Source organism: Homalodisca vitripennis, chromosome 1 (assembly GCF_021130785.1).
Source record: "Homalodisca vitripennis isolate AUS2020 chromosome 1, UT_GWSS_2.1, whole genome shotgun sequence".
NCBI classification, from domain to species: Eukaryota; Metazoa; Arthropoda; class Insecta; order Hemiptera; family Cicadellidae; genus Homalodisca; species Homalodisca vitripennis.
The window spans coordinates 62,592,725-62,617,307 of NC_060207.1; the positions used below are offsets into that span (position 1 = coordinate 62,592,725).

The window sequence follows — 24,583 nt, forward strand, 5'->3', positions numbered from 1 at the left end:
TGCACGTCTTTGGCTCTGATTTTGTCCACACCAGGAGATTTGTCAGTTCCTATACTGTTGACTATACATTACACATTTTTATTTTTATTTCTTCCAATCAGTTCATTTAAATTAGCCCATACTTTCTTTGTATCTCCCTTTGCATATTCAAATCTCTGTCTGTATTAAAGGTTTTTCTTATTTCTTATTGCATTATTTACTCTATTTCTAAACAGTTTATAAATAGTTATATTTCAAAACTCTTCATAAATAGTTCTGTTTTTAAACTGTTTATAAATATTTCTGTTTCTAAACTGTTTATAATTAGTTCTGTTTCTTAAATTAGCAGGGTCATTTTCCACACCTTAAACAGCCTATCTTGTTCCCGTGTCACACTAATCATTTCATAATTTATCTAAGTTTTCATCCGCTTAGGTTGAGGTCTGTTATGTTGCAAGTTAATGTCCTTTCAAAATTTACTGTCATCCTATATCTGATCAAATTTCTTTATTAGTGCTTTATTAAATGATGTAAGTCATTTTATTCTACCAATATTTTATTCTAATCTAATCTCCTGAGTTTTAATTTAATTAGTCCCCCATTATACTTATAATTAGATGTATTCTAAATTTCTACGCATTTCTCCCATTCTAGTTTTAATGAAACAGGGTAATGATCCGACATCTTTGTCAATATCATGCCATTATGTACATAACATCTGCATCACTTCTTGAGTATGTATGGTCTATGCAGGTTTGTGTTACATTTCCCATTCTTACTTCCTCTCTAATACAGAAAATATACCCCTATGCAGATCCAAGGCAAACATAATAGTATCATACTGTAATGTACTACATATCTCATTATCTATGTCTAAGTTGGTGTCACCAATAAATACCAGATCATTGTACAAACGCAACTGGATTAACACAAATTGATTCAAGTTCAACTAACATTGTATTTATCAGGACACAAGTAGTTGGAAGTCTGTAAACTTCATGAATACAAAATTTTGCTGGATCTTTTACCCTTTAAATTCCCATTGTAATAGGCCCATATGGATGTGAATGTATGTCACTTGGTGTATACTGTAGTTTTTGTGGGTCATAAAAAATTATCAGACCACCTCCTTCTTTGCAGGATTTTAATTTATAAATGTTTTTATATTTAAAGATATATTCTAAATTAATCAAATCTACCTCAGTTTCATTACAAAATATTTCAGACAGAATAATTATATCAAAAAGCCTAAGACCTAAGTTAAACTTTAATTTAATTAGTAAATTATCCTAATACTTAAAAAAAATGAAAACCGATAACAAAAAAAGTGCTTTATTCAAATGATTAAATTAACGTAACATAATATTCAACTGATAACCTTTGCACAACAAACAACGGTATTAAACCGCCTGTTTGGTCACAACACTTAAAGTAATATTTATTCTATACTTATTCGAATTATATTGATATCTAACAGAAGAAAAACAAAAACCGCTTTACACTTACGAGGGCGGTTTGATGTCAGGTAAATTTGTATGAAAGAGTGGGAAATTTTCTGAACCTGCACTGTTGTTGGTAAGCCTAATATTTCCACAGATGTTACAGTAAGTTTTGAATTACAGTTGTTATTAGTTGATTGTTGGCAGCCAATTGAAGTGCTAACTGTGTAGTTAGTTCCTTAGGATGGAGAAAAACGAATTTCGTGCGACCATTAAACTTTTTTATTTCAAGGGTTGGATGGCTGTACAGATCAAATCCGAGTTGGATAAAGTCCATGTGAGTTCTGCACTAACATTTAAGACCATTTACTTTTGGATCAATGAGTTCAAACGTGATCAAAGAAGAACAGAAGATGATCCACGCTCCAGTCGACCATTGAAGTCACCACACAGAAAACCATTGATAAGGTACATGACATTATAATGGAAGATCGAAGATTAAAAGTTCACAAGATAGCTTTGTAAGCATGATAACTGAATGAGTGCATTGTATCATCCATTAAAAACTGGCCATGAAGAAGCTCTGTGCACGATGGGTGCCAGGCCTGCTCCCTTTGGACCAAAAACGGAAATGAATAATTATTTCTACTCAGAATCTCACAATTTCCAGGTGCAATCAACAGGACTTTTAACACAGATTCATATCTGTGGATGAAATTTGGATCCACCATTAAATTTCAAAGACCATAAAACAGTCTTGACAATGGACGAAGAGTGGGGACATTGCACCATAGAAGGCGAAGACTGTTTTGTCAGATGGCGAGGTGATGACCACTATCTTTTGGGATTCCCAGATCCTGATAGATTATTTGGAAAAAGGCAGATCCATAACTGGGCTCTATTATGCTACTCTGCTGGATCATATGAAACAAGAACTCATTGTAAAACGCTTAAGATTGGCACGGAAAAAAGGTGCTGTTTCACCAGGACATAGCTCCAGCCCACACAACAACAATTGCAATCGCAAAAAGTGGACTTGGGATTCGAATTGGCTCCTCACCCACACTTGGGTGAGACCAAGCCTCTGAGCTCTTTGAAATTTTCATTGAATGAGAAAGTATCTGCTGCTGTAACTAACTATTTTGCAGAGTTTGACAAAGCCTACTTTGCCAATGGGTTCAAAAATTGTAAACTCGCTGGACCAAGTGTGTAACCTTGCAAGGAGACTATGTCGAGAATTAAAGTGAGTTTTTGCTTTTAAAATGATATTTTATTATATTTTTACGAGACTTATCAAACCACCCTCGTATGTCTTATTTAAACTTAAATAGAAATAAAAATAACAGCAATGTAATTTTTTACTATAATTACTGTTGCGTATAGACTTCACCAACTAAACTTTCTCCAATAAAATCAATTTACATAACAATAAAGGACAACAAATAAACTGTGTATCATTTTAGATTTTGGATATTTACTTGCCTTCATACAAACTTATAGATAGAAAACATGGTAATAGTGGTAATAAAAATATAATAACTAACAAAAATTAATTGGAATGTTTGCAAATTTAGAGACTTTATTTTTGTGTACACATATGTCCTATACATAGTAATATAATGTTACATAAATATAAATAAATAAAATAGAAATAAATTCTATAGAAACTAAAAATTAAATTCGATAAAACCGGGTAGACCACAACGTAGCGAAACATGTTCTCATTTTCATGTATGTTGCACATGCACAATGAACAAAGTTTCCTTCCCACAACCATGGCTTGTAGTTGATGTCTACAAGTTCAGCTCTGGCCTTAATTGCCCAAGATTAGATCTACTGATATCTATGTTATTAGCGAGGAATGACCTGTCTCCAAGGTCGATGTCGAGGATCAGGTATTGTGATTGGTACAGAGAGGTCCTCGCTCTGTCTACACATTCAGTGTGGCATGCAACCCACAGCCCCTCCACCATGCCCTCAGCTGATCCACCACTCCCCCCTCCCCTACACTTAGATATAGTAATATGGGTTAAGTTGGCACTTGTTTTCGAAGCATCCCCATACCTGAGAGTCATAACACAAAGTAGACCGTATTATTGTATTGCAACACATGTACTTAGCACTCCATGGAACTTTATTATTTTTTAACAAGTCACTCCAAATTGAACTTATTTGCAAATTTTGCAGAATTTGATTGTTTTTAATGTAATTTCCAGGATAAAGTTGTATTAAGACTCATTCCCCAATATTTATACATATTCACCACCTCCACCCTTTTTCCTTTGTATACCCATTTGTCATTAGCTCCAAGTTTATTCCCTTTCCTAAAAACAACTTTAGATTAATTCACATTTACATGTAAATTCCAATTTTCACAATAAGTTTCTAATCTGCTGATCATATGCTGGAGCCCTGTGGCTGTAGACGCTATCAGTATGATATCGTTCATGTACATCAACGCATTTACTCTCATCCTCCTCCCTAAACATCCGATAAATCATTATTAATAAAAAGAGAAAGTAACAACATACTTCAAATGCAGTTCTCTCTAAGGCCCATCTGTGTGGCAAAACTACAGTTCACCCCCTCCCTTCACCACACACTAGCAGACGTGCCATTGTTTAGGTGTTTTATAGTCTGTAGCATCCGCGTTGATACTCCCAAACTTGTATATTAACGATTTTCCGTCAATGAAATGGAATGCAGAGATGAAGTCACAAAAAACAATAGTTTTCCTGCATTCATAAAATCTGATAACAACATATTTATTTGAAGATGGATATTAGATATAACAAGAATAGGCTATACAAATAAGTAAAAAGAATACAATAAGAATAAACTATGTAAACCAATCATATAAAATAGTATAAATAAACTTTTAAAATTCTAAATAAAAAAGAAAACTCAAGATGCTAATAAGTATCCCATAAGAAAATTAATTTACAAGTAATGTCTGAGTACATAAATCAATATTTATATACACCTATGACTTCATTTATTTCATAGGAAAAAAAGTAAGGGTCATTTCAGTCTGATCTCTTAACGTTTAGAATTCTTAAGATTAGGTGAAAAAAAATATTCTTACCTTGATGAAAACAGTCTGACTATTGAATCTGGTATGGACTTAAGATCTTCTCTAGTTCTTATCACTTTAATATCTTTATCACCCTCCCTTTTCCTAACTAACACCCAGCCACCCTGCTATCATACAAATGCAAAATTATGAAATTTAGCCTTTTTCCTTGGTGTTTCTAAGTAGGGCTCGAAAGAACGGGCACAAGTTCTCATTAAAGAAGACTCCCTGCATTTTCTTCATTCTTCCAAGGCATACAGCCTTCAACCAAACATCTCTCACTTCACCCTAGATAGACTGGACCAATAGCATAGGAGGCTTACAATCCCTTCTGGCCTGCAGATGGTGATAACAATGTATTAGTTCTTATCATAGAGCACTTTGATGGATTCAGCCACTTTGCACACAGTTTCCTCAACGTCTTCTTTTTTCGTTTCTCCATCACATCCAAGTCCGTGGATCACCAAATTTAATTGTCGTCCTTACTGATCCATTTCCACAATCTCTGTTTCCAGCCTCATAATGTCCTGGTCTCGGTTAGATGTCTACCTCTTGAGCGCCTCGACTTGCTTCCTTAGAGAGGAATTTTCCTTCCTAAGTCCCTTTATTTCATCCAGCAATACATCATATTTGGAAGAAAGAAAAGAAAAAGATTTGTTATGGTGTACAAGTTAAATCTGTAATGTTGTTAATATTATATGTAACACATAAGCAATGTCTGACCAACAGCTCTCTGTGGTCCAAGCACAAGACATGCTACGAGGGAGTTGCAGGTGCTACAGTCGCCTGGAATGGATGGAACCCTTGTGGATCATAGTATCCGATGTGTGTGGAACATCATAGTGGGGCCTGTTGGTACGGGATTGATGCGGTTACACTTTACTCAGTTTAACCTGAGTGCACCCTGCCACACCAACTATTTGGAGATCACTGAGAAAGCACCAGTAAGTATCTAACCTGTGTGTCCTTCAGTGTTCCTTTCAAAACTTGTGCTACTCTATACAAATAATAATTATGAATAAAAGTAATGTTTACTCAATCATCAATATGGGCAGATGATAACCATATGAGTATAAAAAGCCCTTCTTATTCCAGAGTTAAATTTGTCAGTACTCTGCACAAGAAGGTACTAAGAAGAAGGAAAACTAAATGATTGGTTCATAATCAGAATCCATTTATTTTGTTGTCATATACTACAATAATAGTAATCAAATAAGGTCGCTTTATATAATTTTCATATTGGTAAGATCTGACAGGAATTCTTGTACAGTATATGGACATCTCTCCAACAAAATGAGTGTAACTTTTTTTAGAAAATGTTTTGAGCTGGATAGGTTTTACAGGTTCTGAGGCAGTATGTTTTTAGAGCAGCAGAGCTGAATAGTATATGCCCTTTCCAACAAGTGTCAATCTATAGATTGGGTACACCATCTTAACCTTTTGGTGCGTATTGTACTGATGGTTAAAGGTATTTTCTGCAAAAAATTGGGGTTATTTGTAAAGAAAGTTAAATCCTCAAGTATGTAAATACTTGGAAGAGTGAGGAGATTCAGTTGCTAAAAAAAGGCTTACAGTGAGCATGATGAACAGATCCTGATATAATACGAACAATCCTTTATTGGGGTCTAAATTCTCTTAAGATTTTACTAAATGACCTCCAGGATCCAATAACATATTTTAACCTACTGTACACATAAGCATATTTGAAGGATAGTTTCTTTACCAACTACAGGCATTAACACCCGAAAAGCAAAAGTAATTGAAGACAGCTTTTATGCATAGAGTATCAATACGTTTATAAGATTTGAGTTTTTCATTCAAAACAACACCAAGGAGATGAGCAGACTTTAATGGCTGATATCATTTTCGGGGAAACTCTCTCAATCATGGAAATGTGGTGAGAAAATCATTATTTTAGTTTTCTCTTCATTTAAGTAAAGATTGTTTGACTTAAACCGTCTATTCAAGTCACAATATGATTGATTCATGATATTTTCTAGACTGTGAACATCACGACAAGAAAACCGAGCAGTTGTGTCATCTGCATAACACAAAATGTTTGAATTTATATTGGAAATAAGGTCATTTGTATATGTAGAAAACAGAAGGGCCAAGTATGGAGCCTTGTGGTACTCTTGAACATACTTTCATCCAACCCCCTTGAAATTGCCCTTTATTTCTTAGTGTATCTGCATGTTCCTTTCAGAGAGGTACAAGGAAAGAAGTGAGAGAGCTGTACTGTTTAATCCATATCTTTTCAGTTTGCCCAAAAGGGTGGAATGGTTGACACAATCGAAAGCCTTGCATAAATAACAGTATATAGAAATGATACAGTGTGACTCATCCAAAGCTCCCAAATGGTCTCTAAGACGTCATTGACAGCACTAGAAGTTGAATGTTCCTCTCTTAAACCAAACTGAGATGCAGTCAAAAGTGCATCAGAGTCGAAGTATCATTGAAGTACATATTGCCAGAAAGATCATAACAGTACCACGCATTCATAATAGGTGAAGTAAATAAAAACAAATAAATAGTAAAAGCAACTACTACGAAGTATTAGTATTGTATTAAAATTAAGTGAATAAACAATTGCTATCACTAGGTAGTTACTACTACAGGCTAACTAGAACAGATAGTTGATGTTACTTCTTTACCATCCACTACACCATAGTAATTACTGTACTTTTATAGACTCCTGGCTCTCTCCCCCAGCCTTGCAATAAGATAAACATGTAAGACTCAATATTCTAATGAGATGTAACACTTAAATCAACTCTTGACAATTTTGTCCAGAAGCTGGAGGATAGTACTCAGCAAAAGAGTTGTGTAGAGCACTGTTTGTTTGTTTGTCTTTTTACTGAGCACCCATTCATTGAAACTCGTTGAAAAGTCAAAAATTCTGGATGTAATAGGATCCAAAAAATCTTGTACTCCAATACCTTCAACCACTTCAACTTGAAATCCTGGCCTAGTCACAGCATGTAAAATAATTCCCATTTTTTGTGTTAAAATGTCTTCTTGTGTCTTATCCCTTTCAGGCAAAAACTCTGCAGTTAAAAAAATTAACAAATTCCTCCTAAAACCGTAAAAGTTGTTTATCAGTGACATGCTGAATCTCACGATACAACTCATACTCATGAACACGCATTATGGCCCTGATGCGTGATGCAGACTGAACTAAAATAAAGTTTGACCTACATCAGGTTCTATAAGTACTAAGCAGTTACTACAAAACTGTAGTAATTTTATTCACGTAAATCTGGAACAAATGATATTTCCTGGGGTAAGGGAAATGTGAAGCAAGTACTATCCTTTGGTAGCACTTTCATTTGTATTCATTGGAAACAAAGTAATTGCTTCATACTTCTGCATATCTCTAGATAGTCTTTTTATGCTAATTATGGTATGTAACTTTAAGTATTATCTTTAATATTAAGGCTAATTAAAAAATGTGATTTTTGCCTTTTATACTTTTATGTGTATATTTTCAGCTTACATTTGGACCAGCAAGACTAAACTTCATCTTTGCATTGGTAAGTTTATGCTGAGAAATTCAGATAGATTCCATAGCAAAGTTATATTGGTAACAAAATTATAAGATACCAAACCAAATTATTATGAAAATTTGGCAAAAATAAATTTGAACAAAAATGATAGTGGGGACTTCTAAAGATGATTTACTCCTGTTTTACTTTAAAAATACCAAAGGTTAATGGAATCTTCCAATTTATCTTATGATGTAAGTCCTTTTTAACTATAGTGCCTCCTCAAAAATTATAGGAATTGATTCAATTTTACTATTATTAAAAGCCTAATATTATAAAGTAATGTTGTGATGTGACAAGATAGGATTGTGCTATCCAGTCAGTGATCAAATAACTTCAGGTAACCTATTATATAAGTATGTAGAAAAAGATATTTGATTATCTGGATAATTTAAAGTTTATGACAATAACCCAACAACCTTATCCAGATATTATTTAAAAACTTTAATTATAGTGCACAAATCAAGTAAAAGATCTAAGTTTGGAATTTACAATGTATAAGTTCCCTATGATTGAGTACATAGATTTTAATTTCATCAACAGTACAAGAAATAATTTTAGATTGAAATCTATGATTTTGTAACAGTAAAAATTCAAAATTGAAATTACTGAACAGTCAGTCTCTACATCAAGAATATAAGTGACAATCTGCAGCCGATGCAACCAATTTTATGATGCAGATGATGCAGTCAACTCAGGATTAAATCATAAATATTCAAAACTTCTTTAAATATAAATAGTGACTTGTAACGAAATCAGAAGCCGCAGTCAACATGTAGAAATCTTATTTCCTCTTAAAATTCCAATAATCCATTGGCAGCAAGCTTGTCAATACCAGCTTGGTTCTTATTGAATACAATACATTTTCCTGAACGACAAGATTTATGATGACGTTTAACTGTGGAATTGTATGGCTATGATTTGTTTAACTGACTTTTTACTATGTGAAAAAAGCTCCTTTTGTAGCACGTTATTATTTTGAGCTTCAACCAGTGGTCCTTTTTCATTAAAATCTTATTTAATCATACAAAAATTATTTGTCAATAATATTAAACCATACAACAATTAATTGTCAATAACACAGAGACTAGGGTGAGTTTATTAGGAACTAATTTAAGTTATCAGTATTAATAAAAGCAATAATTATATTATTATTAATCAACTTGGTAAAATTTACTTTAGCTCGGATGTTTACTTTAGCATGTATAATGTTATCTGAGTCCAATTTTACTGTCTTGTATATTTTATAGTTCCTCAAAACTGACAGACTATTATTTACCCTGTTCGTATCCCAGAAAAATGAACTTGATTTAGAAAGGTCTGCACAATTAGTTAAACAAGCTATAACAATGGCCTAAGAGAAAAACTACCCTCTCAGACAAAACAGGCTGAAGAAAGATGTGCCGTGGTGAACTGGGAGGCTAGAGACACTAAGAAATAAAACCAGGAAATTATTAAAATGCGCAAAAAAAGACAGACGATTGGATCTCTTATCTACACGCCCAAAACAAATATAAAAGAGAACTAATAAAGAACAAAAGAAGAACCTGGAGACATTTCTGCAAAAATATAAACAGCCTACCAGAGGCTGCCAGGCTTCAAAAACCTCTTCAAACTGATCACACTAACCCAATGGGGTCCTTAGTAAAGGCCAATGGAGACCTTACAGTGAACAGGAAGGAGACCTTAGAACTGCTTCTGGAGACGCACTTTCTGGGGGGTCACTTGATTCGAAATGAGATTATTTATTCTCTAGTCGAGGGGAGATCCAGTAGAGAAGTTGCAAAAGCCATACAACGATCTAAAAGACTGTTCACACATGAAAGAATTAAATGGGCAATAAGATCATTCAAGCCAAATCTCCTAGGGCAGATGGAGTTTTTCCAGCCCTTCTTCAAGAGGGGCTGGACATCCAATTAAATACTCTAATCATTCTGTTCAGAAGCAGTTACGCCTTAGGACATATTCCAAAAAACTGGAGGACAGCACTGGTGGTGTTCGTGGTAAAAAAAGGCAAGGATCCGACTCAACCCAACTCATACAGACCCATAAGCTTAACCTCCTTCATGGTGAAAACTATGGAAAAAATAATAAACAGACACATTAAGGATGAAATTTTACTAGTTCACCCACTTAGTCTCACTCAACACGCTTATACAGAAGGCTTAGTGGAAGCGGTGGAGAAATCCTTCAACAAAAAGTCTTTATGGACATTGAAGGAGCTCTCAACCGAGTTGCATATCAATCCATGGAGACTACTATGGAACGTTTTGGAGTTCCCTCAGATGTAGTCAAATGGACAGTAGCCCTCCTAAAAAGCAGACAAGTAAAGGCAAAGTACGGAGACAAATCTGCCGCAATCATGGCCCGGAAAGGCTGCCCCCAGGGGGGAGTTCTGTCTCCTCTTCTGTGGGCGATGGTGGTAGACGATCTTCTTAGCAAAGCAGAGAAGAGGTGAACAAGGCTACTATGCTATGCCGACGAACTAGTGCTTATGGTCAAAGGAAAAAACAAAAGCACGCTGGAATGCCTAATTTAAGAAGAATTAAACCTCATAAACAACTGATGTCATGAGGAAAGTCTACAGATCAACCCATCTAAAACAAATATGATAACCTTTACCAGGAAAAGAAAGTTCCAATCTGTCCTGGAAGAATTCAGAATAAACCAAACAAAGGAAGTGAAATATCTGGGTATAATCTTGGATGAGAGGCTCACTTGGAACTCACATGTTGAGGACAGAATATCCAAAGTGACAAAGGCCATTGGGGCCTGTAAGAGAATATTTGGATTTAAATGGGGATTGAAACCCAAAATGATATACTGGATTTACGAAACTATAATAAAACCGATGATCACATATGCTGCCTTAGTATGGTGGCCGAAAGTGGAACAAACAACAGCTGCTAAAAGGCTACAGAGTCTTCAAAGGCTAGCTTGCTTAAGCATTACAGGAGCGATGAACTCCTGCCCAACACTAGCAATTGAAGCAGTCCTGGGATACACTCCTCTAGGGCAGGAGGTGATGAGAACAGCCACTCTAAGAGCAATGAAGCTTCTAGGAACAAAGGAAATAAATACTACCTCATTAGAAGGCCACATGAAGATAATGCAGGAATTTCCTGAGGATGAAATGCTAACCAATGTGTCAGATGCAATGGTTAAGAAATACTCCTTTGAAAACCCATATACTGTCTCTATCGATGGAAGAGAGAAATGGATTAAAAAGGAGGCCTACCTTACAAAAGGAGTCCTGAAGATTTACACAGATGGTTCACACCTTGACTCTAGGGCAGGATACAGAATATACGGACCAGGAGTTAACATGACTGTTCCCCTGGGAAGACACGCCACGGTCTTTCAAGCGGAATTCATGGCAATAGACTCATGCTCCAGAAGACTCACACAAATGAGAACAAAAGGATTAAAATACTTGATACTTTCTGATAGTTAGGCTGCACTAAAGGCAATTGATACCTATTCGTTTGATTTGAAAGCAGTCTGGGAATGTAAGGATGCCCTAGCTGATCTGGCAACGAATAACAGAGTAACACTCGGTTGGGTGCCGGGTCATGAGGGCATTCATGAAAATGAAAAAGCAGACATCCTCACCAAAAAGGAAGCAGAGTCCATAATGGTGGGGCCTGAGCCAGGTTGCGTGATAGCTTTCTCCAACAGCAAAGCTCTTGTCAAAGATTGGGAAAAGAGGATAAGAAACATTAATTGGAGTAGAACCTCAGGATTAAGATTATCCAAAATGTTTATCTCTCCTTACGATAAAGGGTGGGCAGCTCTCTTGGATCAGAGTAAGGACTGATATTAGGGATGTTGACAGGACATGGCCTCCTAAGGAAACATCTTATGAGGGTGGGCCTTAGCCAGACTGACGAATGTAGACTCTGTGGAGAAGAGGAGGAATCAGCAGAGCACATTTGGTTAGATTGTCCTGCCATCTTAGAAACTCAGAAAAGATTCCTGGGAGCATATCTCCTCAGCCTCAAGGATAACTTTGTTATCAGTGAACAGGAGCCCTCAAATCTGATCGGCTTCTGCAAAAGCCTCGGACTTTGAGGACACAAATCTAAGTAAGGGAGGCGCAAAGGTCCTTTTAAGACTAAGTGCAGGGACAAACCGTCCTTTTCCCTCAGGACAAAAAAAAAACTGTATGTATATTTTAATATTTCATTTCTGTAATTGTGTCTGTGCTGAACTAAATATTCTGCATGGTTGGATTTCCTTTGTGTAGTATTTCATGGAAGGTTTACAGGTAATATTTACTTGTAATAATTTTTATCCTGTAGATAAAATTTGTGCAAACATACATGTATAAAATTGTTATATTACTAAAAATTAAGTGGAGAATATCCTCAATTAAATAAAATATATATATGTAGAGTGCTAACAATTTATTGCTGAGCAATCAAATATGTTTTTGTTTGGAGATGAAAGGTTATTATAAAATAAACTACCATATTGTTAAAAGTTCCAAGTTTTGGTTAAAACTATTGTAATCTTTTTACAGAGTAACCCAGTAGATGAACATAAGTGGTGTGGATCACAAAAGGCTAACTTAACAATAATCAATATGAGTGTACAACTGGTTTTCGAAGCCACTCGAGCCACACCACACTTTGGCTTCAAACTGGAATACAGCATGAAAGGTAACACTATGGATACTTTTCTTTTCCATCCTTGCTCATTTTAGTTTACTCTTCCATTGAGAGAGTTAACACTCACATTATCTTTTCAACTTTATTTCAACATTATACAGATGAAAAATAAATATAATAAGCAAGTTTGTAGGAGTCATCCACAAACTTAGAGACTTTATTTCAAGTTTATATAAAGCATATTCGTGATTTATAAGTTATACGAAACTTCCTGAAAGTGTCGTGTATATTCAAGCAATGATTTGTTGAAGGAAAATGTTACTCTTGTTACATTAAAAGTGGTATACATTTCAATTTTACTGCAATGTATTGTCCTGTCAAAGACCTATTTTGTTTATTCTCGGATATTTAGTGTTGATTCAAATGGCTGGTGGAAAACTGTCTTCTGTTAGTCTGATTCAAGCCATTAATAATAAAAACACTTTATTTGTCATAAGGTAGACAATAGACAATAGACAATTTTCTTTATTTCACATATTCATAGAAGTACAATGCGTCAATACATGAGATATTTAAAGAATGTTAATAGTTGAGAGTTACAGAATTTAAAAATTCTTGAATAGAGTAGAAAGGTTGCTCCTGGAGCCAGACTGTGAGATGTTTATTGAGGTGGCGTTCTGGTTTTTTTCTGAGGTGGACTGGTAGTTGATTGTAGAGCAAGGCTCCCTTATAGGAAGGCTTGCTTGTAAAGAGTGTTAGATGGTGAGGCGGCAGAGCAAAATCTAAAGCATGGCGTGTATTTTGGTTGTGTATGTCTCTTTGTCGGGTTTGATTGGTGAGAACAGCAGGCATGATTGCCTCTTGCATGTAGAGCGCTGGGACCGTCAGGATCTTGAGTTCCTTGAAGGCATCACGACAGCTTTCGAGGTAGTTTAGGCCTGCTAGACATCTTATTGCCCTTTTTTGAAGTTTTAGGATTCTTTGCAGGTTGGTAGCAGATGTTCCGCCCCAGGTCACAATTCCGTACCTGAGATGAGATTCAAATAGTGCATAATAGGCTATCTTTGCAGTTTCCAGATTGCTTGTGTGTTTTACCCTTCTTATTACATAAGTGCTTGAAGAGAGTTTTTTACAAAGTAATTCTATGTGTGCTTTCCATGTGAGCTTTGAATCCATTGTAATGCCCAGGTATTTGACTGTATCCTGAGCTGCAGTTCCAGGGATTGGTAGAGGTAATTCTTTGTTTTTTGTGGTGAAAATTAGCTGTATTGTTTTTTTCTCATTAAGGGCAAGGTCATTTCTTAGGCAATATTGTTTTGTGTAACTAAAAGCAGTGTCAGTAGTTCTTTTCAGGGTTTGAATGGATTTATTTGCTATGGTGAGGACTGTGTCATCTGCATACATTGTTGATTCACAGTATTCCTTTAGGTAGTCTGGAAGATCTTTTGTTAGGAGGAGAAACAGTACCGGCCCCAGTACTGACCCTTGTGGTACTCCTCTGGCAATGCTTGTCATGTCAGAATAGAATTTTTTCGCTTGTTTTGTTCTTCATGCTCAATTTCAACTATTTGCTTTCTGTCACTTAGGTAACTATGGAACCATTCTCCCATCTTCCCATTTATCCCTAGGGACTTCATTTTGTTAAGGAGTTGGTCATGGTTAAGGCAGTCGAATGCCTTACTGAAGTCAAGAAACAGGCTAGTGACTGCATGTCCGTTGTCGAGTTGGTCAATGATGTACTCCGTTAACCCTGCATCGGGCGCTAAACGGAGTTTTCCTCCGTGTATTTTTTATTATTAAAAATAGTACTACTTTTCTGATGTTGGCAGTCGTTTCCCGCAGTGTACTTCACTAGCATCTTTCGGGGAAGCGAAACAATAGCCTCCCGCTTATCTTGGTCAAAATCTGTCAGTATGAGGTCGACTTTCGTGCGAGACTGGTCGATTCCTCCGTAAGCGCCCGATGTTGTGTTTGTAGTGCTTGGACGAAATCTCCGTGAGCGCCTTATAGTGTTTAGTTTTTATGGAGTAATAATCCGTGTGCGCCTAAATGTGTGACCTGTGATGGTTGTCTTTTTTAGTTTTACAATATATTTTATTTGAATTTTGTTAAATGGAGAATGAAGGCGAGAGACTTGTCAGTACAGTACCCGTTTGCTAAGGAACATTTCCGTATTGTTTATGGAATGAACCAGAAGAAAAATGTTTTGAAACTTTGTTTAGTGTTTAAAAAATGTTTAGTACAGAAACAATTTTGATTTTAGAGTAATAATTGACATTACATTTGTATAATATCTCAAGAATTAAAATAAGTTGTTTTTGTAAGAAGTTAAAAACTAACTTAATTTTCATATATTATTACAGTAGATTAAACATTTTTACAATTAATTGCATTATTCCTTAAAATAAATCAGGTTGTTATTATACAATAACATTTTTTAAGATTTTGATTTTCTTATTTGGAAAATTCATTACATAACAGAGTAATTTTTTATTTAATTTCTAAAAATGAATATATTACATTGTAATTAAATCAGTATGAATATTTAAACAAACAAAAACAGTTTAAACGACTATGATATCCATTATTCGCTAACCTGGAGGAAACCTCCGTGAGCGCCTGATGGTGTTTCTAATTTTAAGCGCCTGATGGAGGGTTAACTGTATTAGAGCAGTAGTTGTTGACCGTCCCTTTAGGAATCCATGTTGCTGGTTGGTCATTAGATTGTTTTGTTCTAGGTAGGATAATAGCCTATCTAAGACAATTTTCTCGTAGATTTTTGAAAAGGTTGATATCAGGGAGATCGGTCTGTAGTTCATTAAGTCATTCGTTGATCCACTTTTATGTTTCGGGTAGACCTTGGCTATTTTTAGCATAGTGGGGAATATTCCTTGTTGAAGCGATTTATTTGTTAGAGCAGTCAAGGGTTTAGTGAGTTCATGTTTGCAGGTTTTGATGAGTTTAGCCGAGATCTCGTCTATACCCGAGGATGTTTTGGGTTTTAGGGAGTTTATGGCTTTTATAACGTCAGTCTCTGTTGCTGGTCGTAGATTTAGGTTGCTATTTGTCATGTTGGGTGGATTGTAGATATTAAGTAGCCCATTGTTTAGGTTGTTTGGTTTTAGCGTCCTTTCTGCGACTGTGGCAAAGAAGGAGTTGAAGGTGTTTGCTACTTTTTTGGGATCTTGCAGTACTTCCCCGTCTGTAACAATTTGCCATTTACTGAGATTTGGCCTGTTGTTTTTTCTTTCGTTGTTTATTATTTGCCACAGTGCTTTTGATTTATTGTCGACCTGAGAGATGTGGTCTGATGTTTGTTGTTTTTTTAGCGTCTTGAGCTTCATGTCATATTCCTTTTTTCTCCGTGCTAATTCATCTTTGTCTTCAGGTTTTCCAGTACAAAGTTCCTTGTTTAAGGCTTCTATATACGAATTTTTTAAGGTGGTGCATTCATCGTCCCAGCAAGTTGTTTTCTTTTGGCGAGTGATTGCTACACTTTTGACTGGGCAGCTGCTGTTTAGGACGGTTTGTATGATGAGGTGGAAATTTGTATATGCTTGATTTGCATCTTCCGTATTGTATATGCTATTCCACTTGTGTGTTTTGAGCGTATCCTTTATGAGAGCCATGGTTTTCTTGTTAAAAATGCGTTTTCTCTCAGTTACAGTTCTGCTATATTTTCCTGCTGTCAGATGTAGTGTGGCCAGTTGGGATGTATGGTCCGAAAGGCCAGAGAGAACGACTGAAGCTTGAATGGCTTGGGGGTCGATATTCGTGCCAATTAACAAAGTTAAGACATGTTTTTGTAATACTATAAGTTGAAATGGAGTATTTAAGTGAACAAGAGCGTATTCAAATCCTGATGATGCGAGGCTATGGAGACCAGTGAGATCTTATGATGAAGTAAGGAATTTATTTAATGACATCCCAATCGAAACCTTGTATCTAAATCAGGAGTTCAATAAACAATTTAACGATTCCAGGAAACAGGCAGCGTTAAAGACTGTTCCAAACCTGGATGACCAAAATTGGCCACAGACGAAGCATTGTCGCTTGACATTTTACAGTCTGATGTAGAAGATCCTTGTGCCTCAGCAAGAAATGTTTCTCAAATATTAGGTATATCTCAAACATCAGTTTTTAAAGTTTTACATGACAGTGGTTATAAAGCGTACCAAATTCGTGTAGTTCATGAGTTAAGTGAGGCAATGTTGATCATTGAGAATTTTGTGGAATAAGGATGTGGAACATTGATAATAATACAATTATATTAAACAACTTTGCTTTCTCAGATGAACCAATTTTCATATTAAATGGTAACGTTTCAGACACAATGCTCGTTATTGGGCTTATGTTAACCCTCATTGGGTGAGACAGCAACATACCCAGCACCCTGAAAAATTAAAAGTTTGACAGGGTATTTTGAGGGATCAGTTTATTGGGCCCTTTTTTATTGATGAAAACCTTAATGTCGAGGTATAACAGGAAATTTTACAAAATCAGGTTTATCCAGCTATCCAAGTAGCAACCAACAACTGAAAGTTTGGTTCCAGCAAGAAGATGGCGCACCTCCACATTATGGCCTGCATGTCCAAGAGTATTTAAACAATATTTTCCAAATTGCTGGATAGGTAGAAGAGGAAGTATCAAGTGGCCACCAAGATTGCCAGATCTATCTCCACTTGTTTACTTTTTGTGTGGGATCACATTAGAAACATCTATAAAACGAAACCCCAGTGCATTAATTATTACCTTAGCTTATTCATTTCTTTATTGTCAAGAAAACAATCATTACATAATTGTACAGGCAGAGTCAAAAATACAATAAAATAATCATTAACTAATTATAGCATAAAATTCGTCAACACTATATAAAAACTATTGTCTGTTAACAATCTTTTAATACAGCATTTAAAACTTTTCGATGGTAGATTTTTAAAGTGTAATGGCAGATGATTATATAACTTAATGGCAGTATATTTTAAAGCTATTTTGTGTTGTACTGTAGGATACTAAATCATTTCTTAGTTCCTGCCTATTTCTAGTTTCATAACTGTGGTAATCACTATTAGATTTGAAAAGATGTATGTTCTGTTTTACATAAATAAGGCACTGATTAAATGTAGATACATGGAATTGTCATAATTTGTAACTTAATAAATAAATTCTTTACAATGGGATCTAGTTGGAGCTTTACAAATCAATCGAACTGCCTGCTTTTGCAAGACAAACAGACAATGAGAGTAAGAGCAGTTGGCCCAAAAGATGGCACCATACATTAAAAAAAGAATGTATATAACTATAATAAATTAGAAGAAGAACATCATTAGAAACTGTGTAATTTAATTATTCTTAACATAAAGATACTCTAGTGATCCTGGGTAAAATATAATTAATGTGAGAGAACCATTTTAAATCAGATTGCAACAGAACACCAAGAAAACTTAAAAGACTGAATCTCTTTACATCTATTTAAAGGACATTGCTAAAAATCTTGTGTCTTTTCTAAATTTAGAGACAGACTATTTAACATTGCACCAATCCGAGAGTAAACCAATCTTAAAATTAAAAATATCAGTGATTTTGTCTTCACAAGTAACATTTAGGCAAATATCATCAGCATACAAGTGGACACTGTGTATTATCATCATCTAAAATAGCTGGCAGATCATTAATATATATGATAAACAAAAGTGGTCCTAAAATAGATCCTTGCGGAACACCATTAACAACATCCCTAAAACTAGATAACGACCCATTAAAACACACACACTGAGTTCTATTACTAAGATAGGACTCAATGAAAGACAAAGACATCTGATCAAAACCCATATGTTTAAGCTTAACCAACAGTGATTTATGCTTGCACTGTGTCAAAGGCCTTTGAGAGGTCAAAGAACCTTGATTCCACACAAAGCCCCTTCTCCATGCCATCCAGACAAGCCTGAAGAAAGGCACGAACCGCATCACAAGTGGTGCGATTCCTTCTAAAACCCAAACTGCTTGGCTGAAAGCAAACAATTTCGTTCCAAGTAATTAATAAATTTGTAGGCTTATTAACCTCTCAAAAAACCTTCGAAAAAAACAGGTACAAGGGACACAGGTTCGAAAACTATGATACTCATCCTTACTGCCCTTCTTATAAACAGGAATCACCTTACTTATCTTCAGTTTATCAGGAAAATAACCTACATCTAAACATGAATTAATAACATTACATAAAACTTCAGAAATATAATAACTGCTTATCTTTAAGATTTTAGAATTGAGATAAAAGACATCCTGACTATTACTGCTACTTAAAGAATTTATAGCTGAGAAAACATCTTCAACACTTACATGAGTAAACGAAAAAACAGAAGTCACACTATTATAAACATTTGACAGATAAAAACTAACATTAAAAAATTACTATTTGGTATATTACTGACTAGATCATTAATACTGTTGATAAAATAATTGTTGAAACCTGTAGCAGTTAAATTAATACTATTATTGGTAATTGGCTTTAGCCTTACTATTGACAGAGAGGTTATCTTTGACAATGTTCCAAAGTTGTTTAGGTTTGTTGGAAGAGTTAGCCACCAATGAATTATTATAACTGAGTTTAGCTAATCTAATCTCCTTGCGGTAATGTTTTTTCAACCTTTTATATGCATCCAGGAAATATTGAGAATATGTATCCTTACTTAAATAATAGCAATGTAGACAGGATTCCTTAAGAGCTATTAAATCAGGAGAGTACCATTTATTAATTATTAGAATTTACACTAGATCTTTTTTTGACAGTTTTAATTGGAAAAGTTAAGTTAACTACCCACATAAATAAATTAAAAAACAACAAAAACTTATCACTAGCAGCTGAATTAGCTGTAAACAGGTAACCAGTTCATGGTATTCAAATTTCTCAAAAAGGTAAGAGTTTCTTTTATCTTGAACCAACCTAGTAAGAGACGTTGTCCTACCCTCCTCCGAAACTGTAGACAGCTCCATGGAAGTTGACACCGCAAATGATCAGACTCTCCACTGCAGGAACTACCTTTACCGTCCATCTATCAGGATGAACACTAGTGACAATGTTGTCTATGCAGGTGCCCCTGTTGATGTTCCCAGGACGTGTAATTGAATTATTCAAACATGATATTCAACCCGTAACCTCAACTAAGTTACTAAACGCCACAGTGTTCCTGTCCTTGGTCTCGAGAAAGTAATGTTAAAATCAGCACAGATGATCACTTCATGATTTACATGGGAAGCAGTTTGCAATAGATCATCAAATAACAATAAAAAACCTGTCAATATCCGTGGTGTTAGGTACTCTGTATAAACAAACAACAAGAGCATTTAAAGTGTCCACATAAACAGCCGATATTTCAAAGAGCAATTCGACAGCTAACTTATTAATCCAAGGTACTTCATGAAAAGTTAGATTATTTTTAATAAATATAGCCGAACCACCATGTGAGTGAATTGTCCTACAGAAAGAGGATGCCAGTACATTAGTTAGGCAACTTAAAAAGAGATATCTCGTCCAAAGTGAGCCAATGCTCCGTTATGCAAATTATATCACTATTGTTTGTGTGACCAAGGGCCTCAACTGAGACCGACTTTTCCCTCAGTCCATGACAGTTCCAAACAATTAGGTTTAAACCCTTCTTACAGTTGGCCTGGCTATAGTGCAAACTTTGCTATTTACTACAGTTTGGGTTTGCTCTAAAAAAACCATACTCCTTTACCTTATTATTTTTAGGCTTAGGCTGATTGTATTCACATATTAGGTGTTCCACTTGGCCAGAACTCAGAATTTAACACTTTTGAGGCTAACTCCAAAGGCAAACCAATTTTATATGATTTATAAGTATCATACTTTGTTTTCAAACTCGACACACTCTGAATTGTTAAACACCGGCTCCTTCCAAGTAGCTAACTAAATCTTCTTTTTGAACTTCAGGCGATAGACGAGATATAAATATCCAACTCCGTTTTTCCAATAGCTTTTAGCTTGCATACATTTGCCTCTTCACTCTTCTTCGTACCAATAATAGGCTTAACATTGGGCCTGGAGTTTCTCTTTTTCTTGGAAGAGTAAAGTTCCCACTTATTCTCACGTAAGGAAGGGAAAACTTCTTTATTTTTCTCGTAACAGATCCCCATAGATTTCTTCATCTTCAAATCCAAGAAAAATGTCTCCTTCAATTGAAACATTGCCATTTGACTTACTAGGACTAAACGACTTTACACCCTTAGGATTATTATTGGTGTTACTGTCATGATTAGAGTTGTTGGGCCTATTTCCCCCATCAGTTGCTGACTTCATGACTCTTTAACTCTTGATCTCGTTAAAGGTCGATTAAACGTCCTTTGCCGACTGTTCTTGTGAAGGATCGGTTAGGGCCTATTGATGCTGGAACACTCGTTGATTTTTTGGTGGATACCATCCCCACTTTCCAATATAGTGTTTAACTTTTTATTAATATGTACATTATCATCCATCACCGATTTAACAAGTCCAATAAGTTTTCCTACCATGTCATGAATATTGGAAATAATCATCAGCAGAAATCACATGGTTTCTCATCTTTTCTAACCTATCTTTGCAACCGGTACATATCCACTGAACATATTTACTCACTGACTTAATCATTTCAAAATCATTTGCTGAAACATTAAACACATGACATATGAAAAAATTTCTTGCATATTCCACCACATAAAAACTTTAAATCAGTCCCTAAAACTGATTTATCACAAGCACCGCAATAGGTAACGTCCCTATTATCCGCCATCTTGATCATTGATTAAAGCTAGTGGTATAATAATTAGTTCCCTTCCAAGGATGTGAGTTGTTTGTAAACAAAGTTGGATGTAGTTTGACAGTTGGCAGTGATACCTGTTCAGGCCCCAGTCTTAGCCCAGCTCAGTTCACAGTCCCAGAGGTGAGCAAGCTGGGTTATCTACAGTCCAGAGGTCAGGATGTCTTATCTCTGATAATTCTTTATCTATATTCAATTAACATTCTTGTATTTTCCATGCAAAGAACTTTGATTAAATTGTCCTTAAATAATTTTAATTCACAGATTTTATTAAAACTACTCACATACACTTGAAGCTGGTTGTAAAACACTACACTTAGATGTAAAACACTTCCTCTGCAGTTCTAAAAAAACCACTAAATTTATACAAATAATTGGAGAGCACACTTGTGCCTGTTTGCTCTGTCTACTGTCTACTGAGTTACAGTAGGGACAGAATAGTAGCAAATATTAAAAAATCTCGTGTGAATCCATATAGCGTGCTGTTTTAAGTTTCTACAACAAACTTGGACATTGTCAAACTGTCCTGGGACAGCATTTTGAACATCTGATATAAAAAACACAGGTTAGTAAGTTTTAGCTGTTTTATTGCTTAATTTAATTGTAATTACTAGTGCTACTGTAAATTGACATTAAACATTTTAAACTGCCCTCCAAAAAAAAATAAAATGGGCAAAGTTGTAACTGTGACTAAAATGTTAACATCTATTTTCTAGAAAGGTATTCCGAGTTCCATCCCTCCATCTTTATCCATCAAAAACTAAACATAGTGTATCCCTACTTTTAACTCACACTGTATAAAGACTTAAAAATATCAACATATATACTGTGTATATATATATATATATATATATATATATATATATATATATACAAGAGTTGTTTTTTTTTCCAACCTCTGACTCACACAATGACGGCTAGACAAATGATAGGTTCCCGGTGTGCACAGTAGTCAATTGAGAGAATTATGAGAATAAATTGAGGCGGCTATGTTTACGCAAGTAGCCAGGAGTAAAGCTTTTTCTTTAAGTTGGTATTACTATACTTTTCAATAAGAGATCTGACTTTATTTAAAACTTTCTGTGATATTACCAAGTATGTCTTAATCAAAGTATTGTAACCTATCACTACATTATTTCTACCTCTGGTTTTATATAAACGAATGTTATGACAGACTTATATTATATTTAACAAAAAAGGACCTGAAATGGGCTAATATTAATATAACAGACTAGGATATTACTCTGAAAGCCTTATTTTGTTACAGTTTACTAGAACATGAGCTATATCTGAGAATGGACTGAAAGTAGGTAAAATAGACAGTTCTAACATAGTTCAACCTCTATCTAGCAATTAGCTAACACTTCTTGATAAAAAGAAAACAACAATGGTTTCCACTAAAAAATCTAGGTTCTTTCAAATTTTATTTTTTTTTAGACTATAAATTTTGAGACTTTGTTGATAATCATATATTTTGATCATTTTTAGAAGTAAGCAATGCTGAAATCTAGCTGAATTATTTAAGTATTAAAAATTAATTTTGATTCCACTCTATTACGTGTTCCATCAGCTTTGGTCACTTCCACAACATAGTTTTTTGAATCTGTCATGACTGCATTTATTGTTCTCTGCTGTGTGGAACCACCACATATAGTTATATGTATTTAATTAAACAGATTATTTTCGTTCATCGGCGTGTTTTTAATAATTAACAATAAGCTCATTATGTTGTCAGATATTATTATACTTTTCTGATTCCCAAATTAATTTTAATCAGTTGTTTTATCATCCTTCCCATTTTAGATACTTTATTCTGTCTACCCCCATTTGTTCTTACTACATTTTTAACTAAAACTGTTTTTGTTTCCCATTAATATTTAAAAGCTTGACAATTATTTAAATTTGTTTGTTTATTTTACATAGACTTCGTTATTTACGTAGTTCGTTCTTATGTTCAATAACTATTAATTCCATATTAATTTAATTTTGTTATTAATGGTTCATGAGTATATTCAATTAAATCCCCCTGTTATTCTAGAAGACCAATTCCGTAGAGCATTAACGTTCTTTTTTTAATTTTTATAATTGACGATGGCTGACTTGAAGGGATAACAATATTATAGGCATTTGTTATCATTAAGAATTATGGGGATTTTCAACAATACAACAATTAATTCAATATCTTATTTGGAAATCATAATAGTTGTGTATTGATTTCTAGACCTCATCATGTTCTTATCATATAATTTATTGTTACAGGTTGTAGTGAGAATTACACAACACCTTATGGACGAATAAGAGTCAGTAAATACTATCAGAGTTTTGAGGAAAACACGTGTCACATAAGAATACAAGCTCCTGCCTCCAATGCAACAATCTCTCTCTACTTTAACTTCTTTTATTGTACACCAACTGATTCGGGAGACAACAAAATGATTGTAAGTGTACTCTTTCATTCAGATCATATGGTGTAGCATTTTAGATATTGTATTGTACAAAAATGTGTGATAGTTACAATAAAGAAATAAATTAAAAGATAATTTGGTGGCACTAAAATTGAATTGAAAGGGAATGCAAAAACATGTCAGAAATATAAGTGTTGTGTGTTTTAAAAATATGTACTTATGAACAAAAAACTACAAGGTTAAATTTATATTTTTTGTTGAACGTAAACTGAAATATGCAAAAAAACCTTTTTTTAATCACACATAAATGATTTTTTAATTTTGAAATTATTTTTAAAATGTACAAAAGACAAGCATTTTTATCATGGAAATGTCCAAAAAGTCCCGAGCCGATTAAATATTTTTGAAAATATTGAAGATAGAGCTCCAAAATTTGGTACAAAGTTACTGACACGTAAAAATATAATTTAACACATGTAGTGACCCGTTAATTCCTTAGGGAGACAGCTCACAAGGAGTCAAAAGAAAATTTTAAATGTAAGGTTGTAATGCACATCAAATTAAAGGTTTTTATTTGTAGAGTTCAATACCGCAAACCTAACCTCAAACGAACAACCAAGTCGGAATTAGCAGTTGTTAATAGATTGCTTGAATTTTGAATTAAGCACTTAAATAATAAACTGAGAAGCTGTTTATTTTAACATTAACAACCCAAAAAA

At 34.6% G+C, this 24,583-nt stretch overlaps 1 protein-coding gene across 2 annotated transcripts in view; it reads left to right on the forward strand.

The window, feature by feature from the left end:
• Window positions 1-24,583, forward strand: part of LOC124362905 (cubilin-like) — a 277,291-nt gene that overhangs the window by 239,107 nt on the left and 13,601 nt on the right. For both annotated transcript variants that reach the window (XM_046817792.1, XM_046817800.1), the window contains exons 61-64: window positions 5,221-5,435; window positions 7,983-8,024; window positions 12,559-12,697; window positions 23,719-23,897. In XM_046817792.1, coding sequence (XP_046673748.1) covers window positions 5,221-5,435; window positions 7,983-8,024; window positions 12,559-12,697; window positions 23,719-23,897 — 575 coding nt within the window. The remainder of the gene's footprint in view (window positions 1-5,220; window positions 5,436-7,982; window positions 8,025-12,558; window positions 12,698-23,718; window positions 23,898-24,583) is intronic.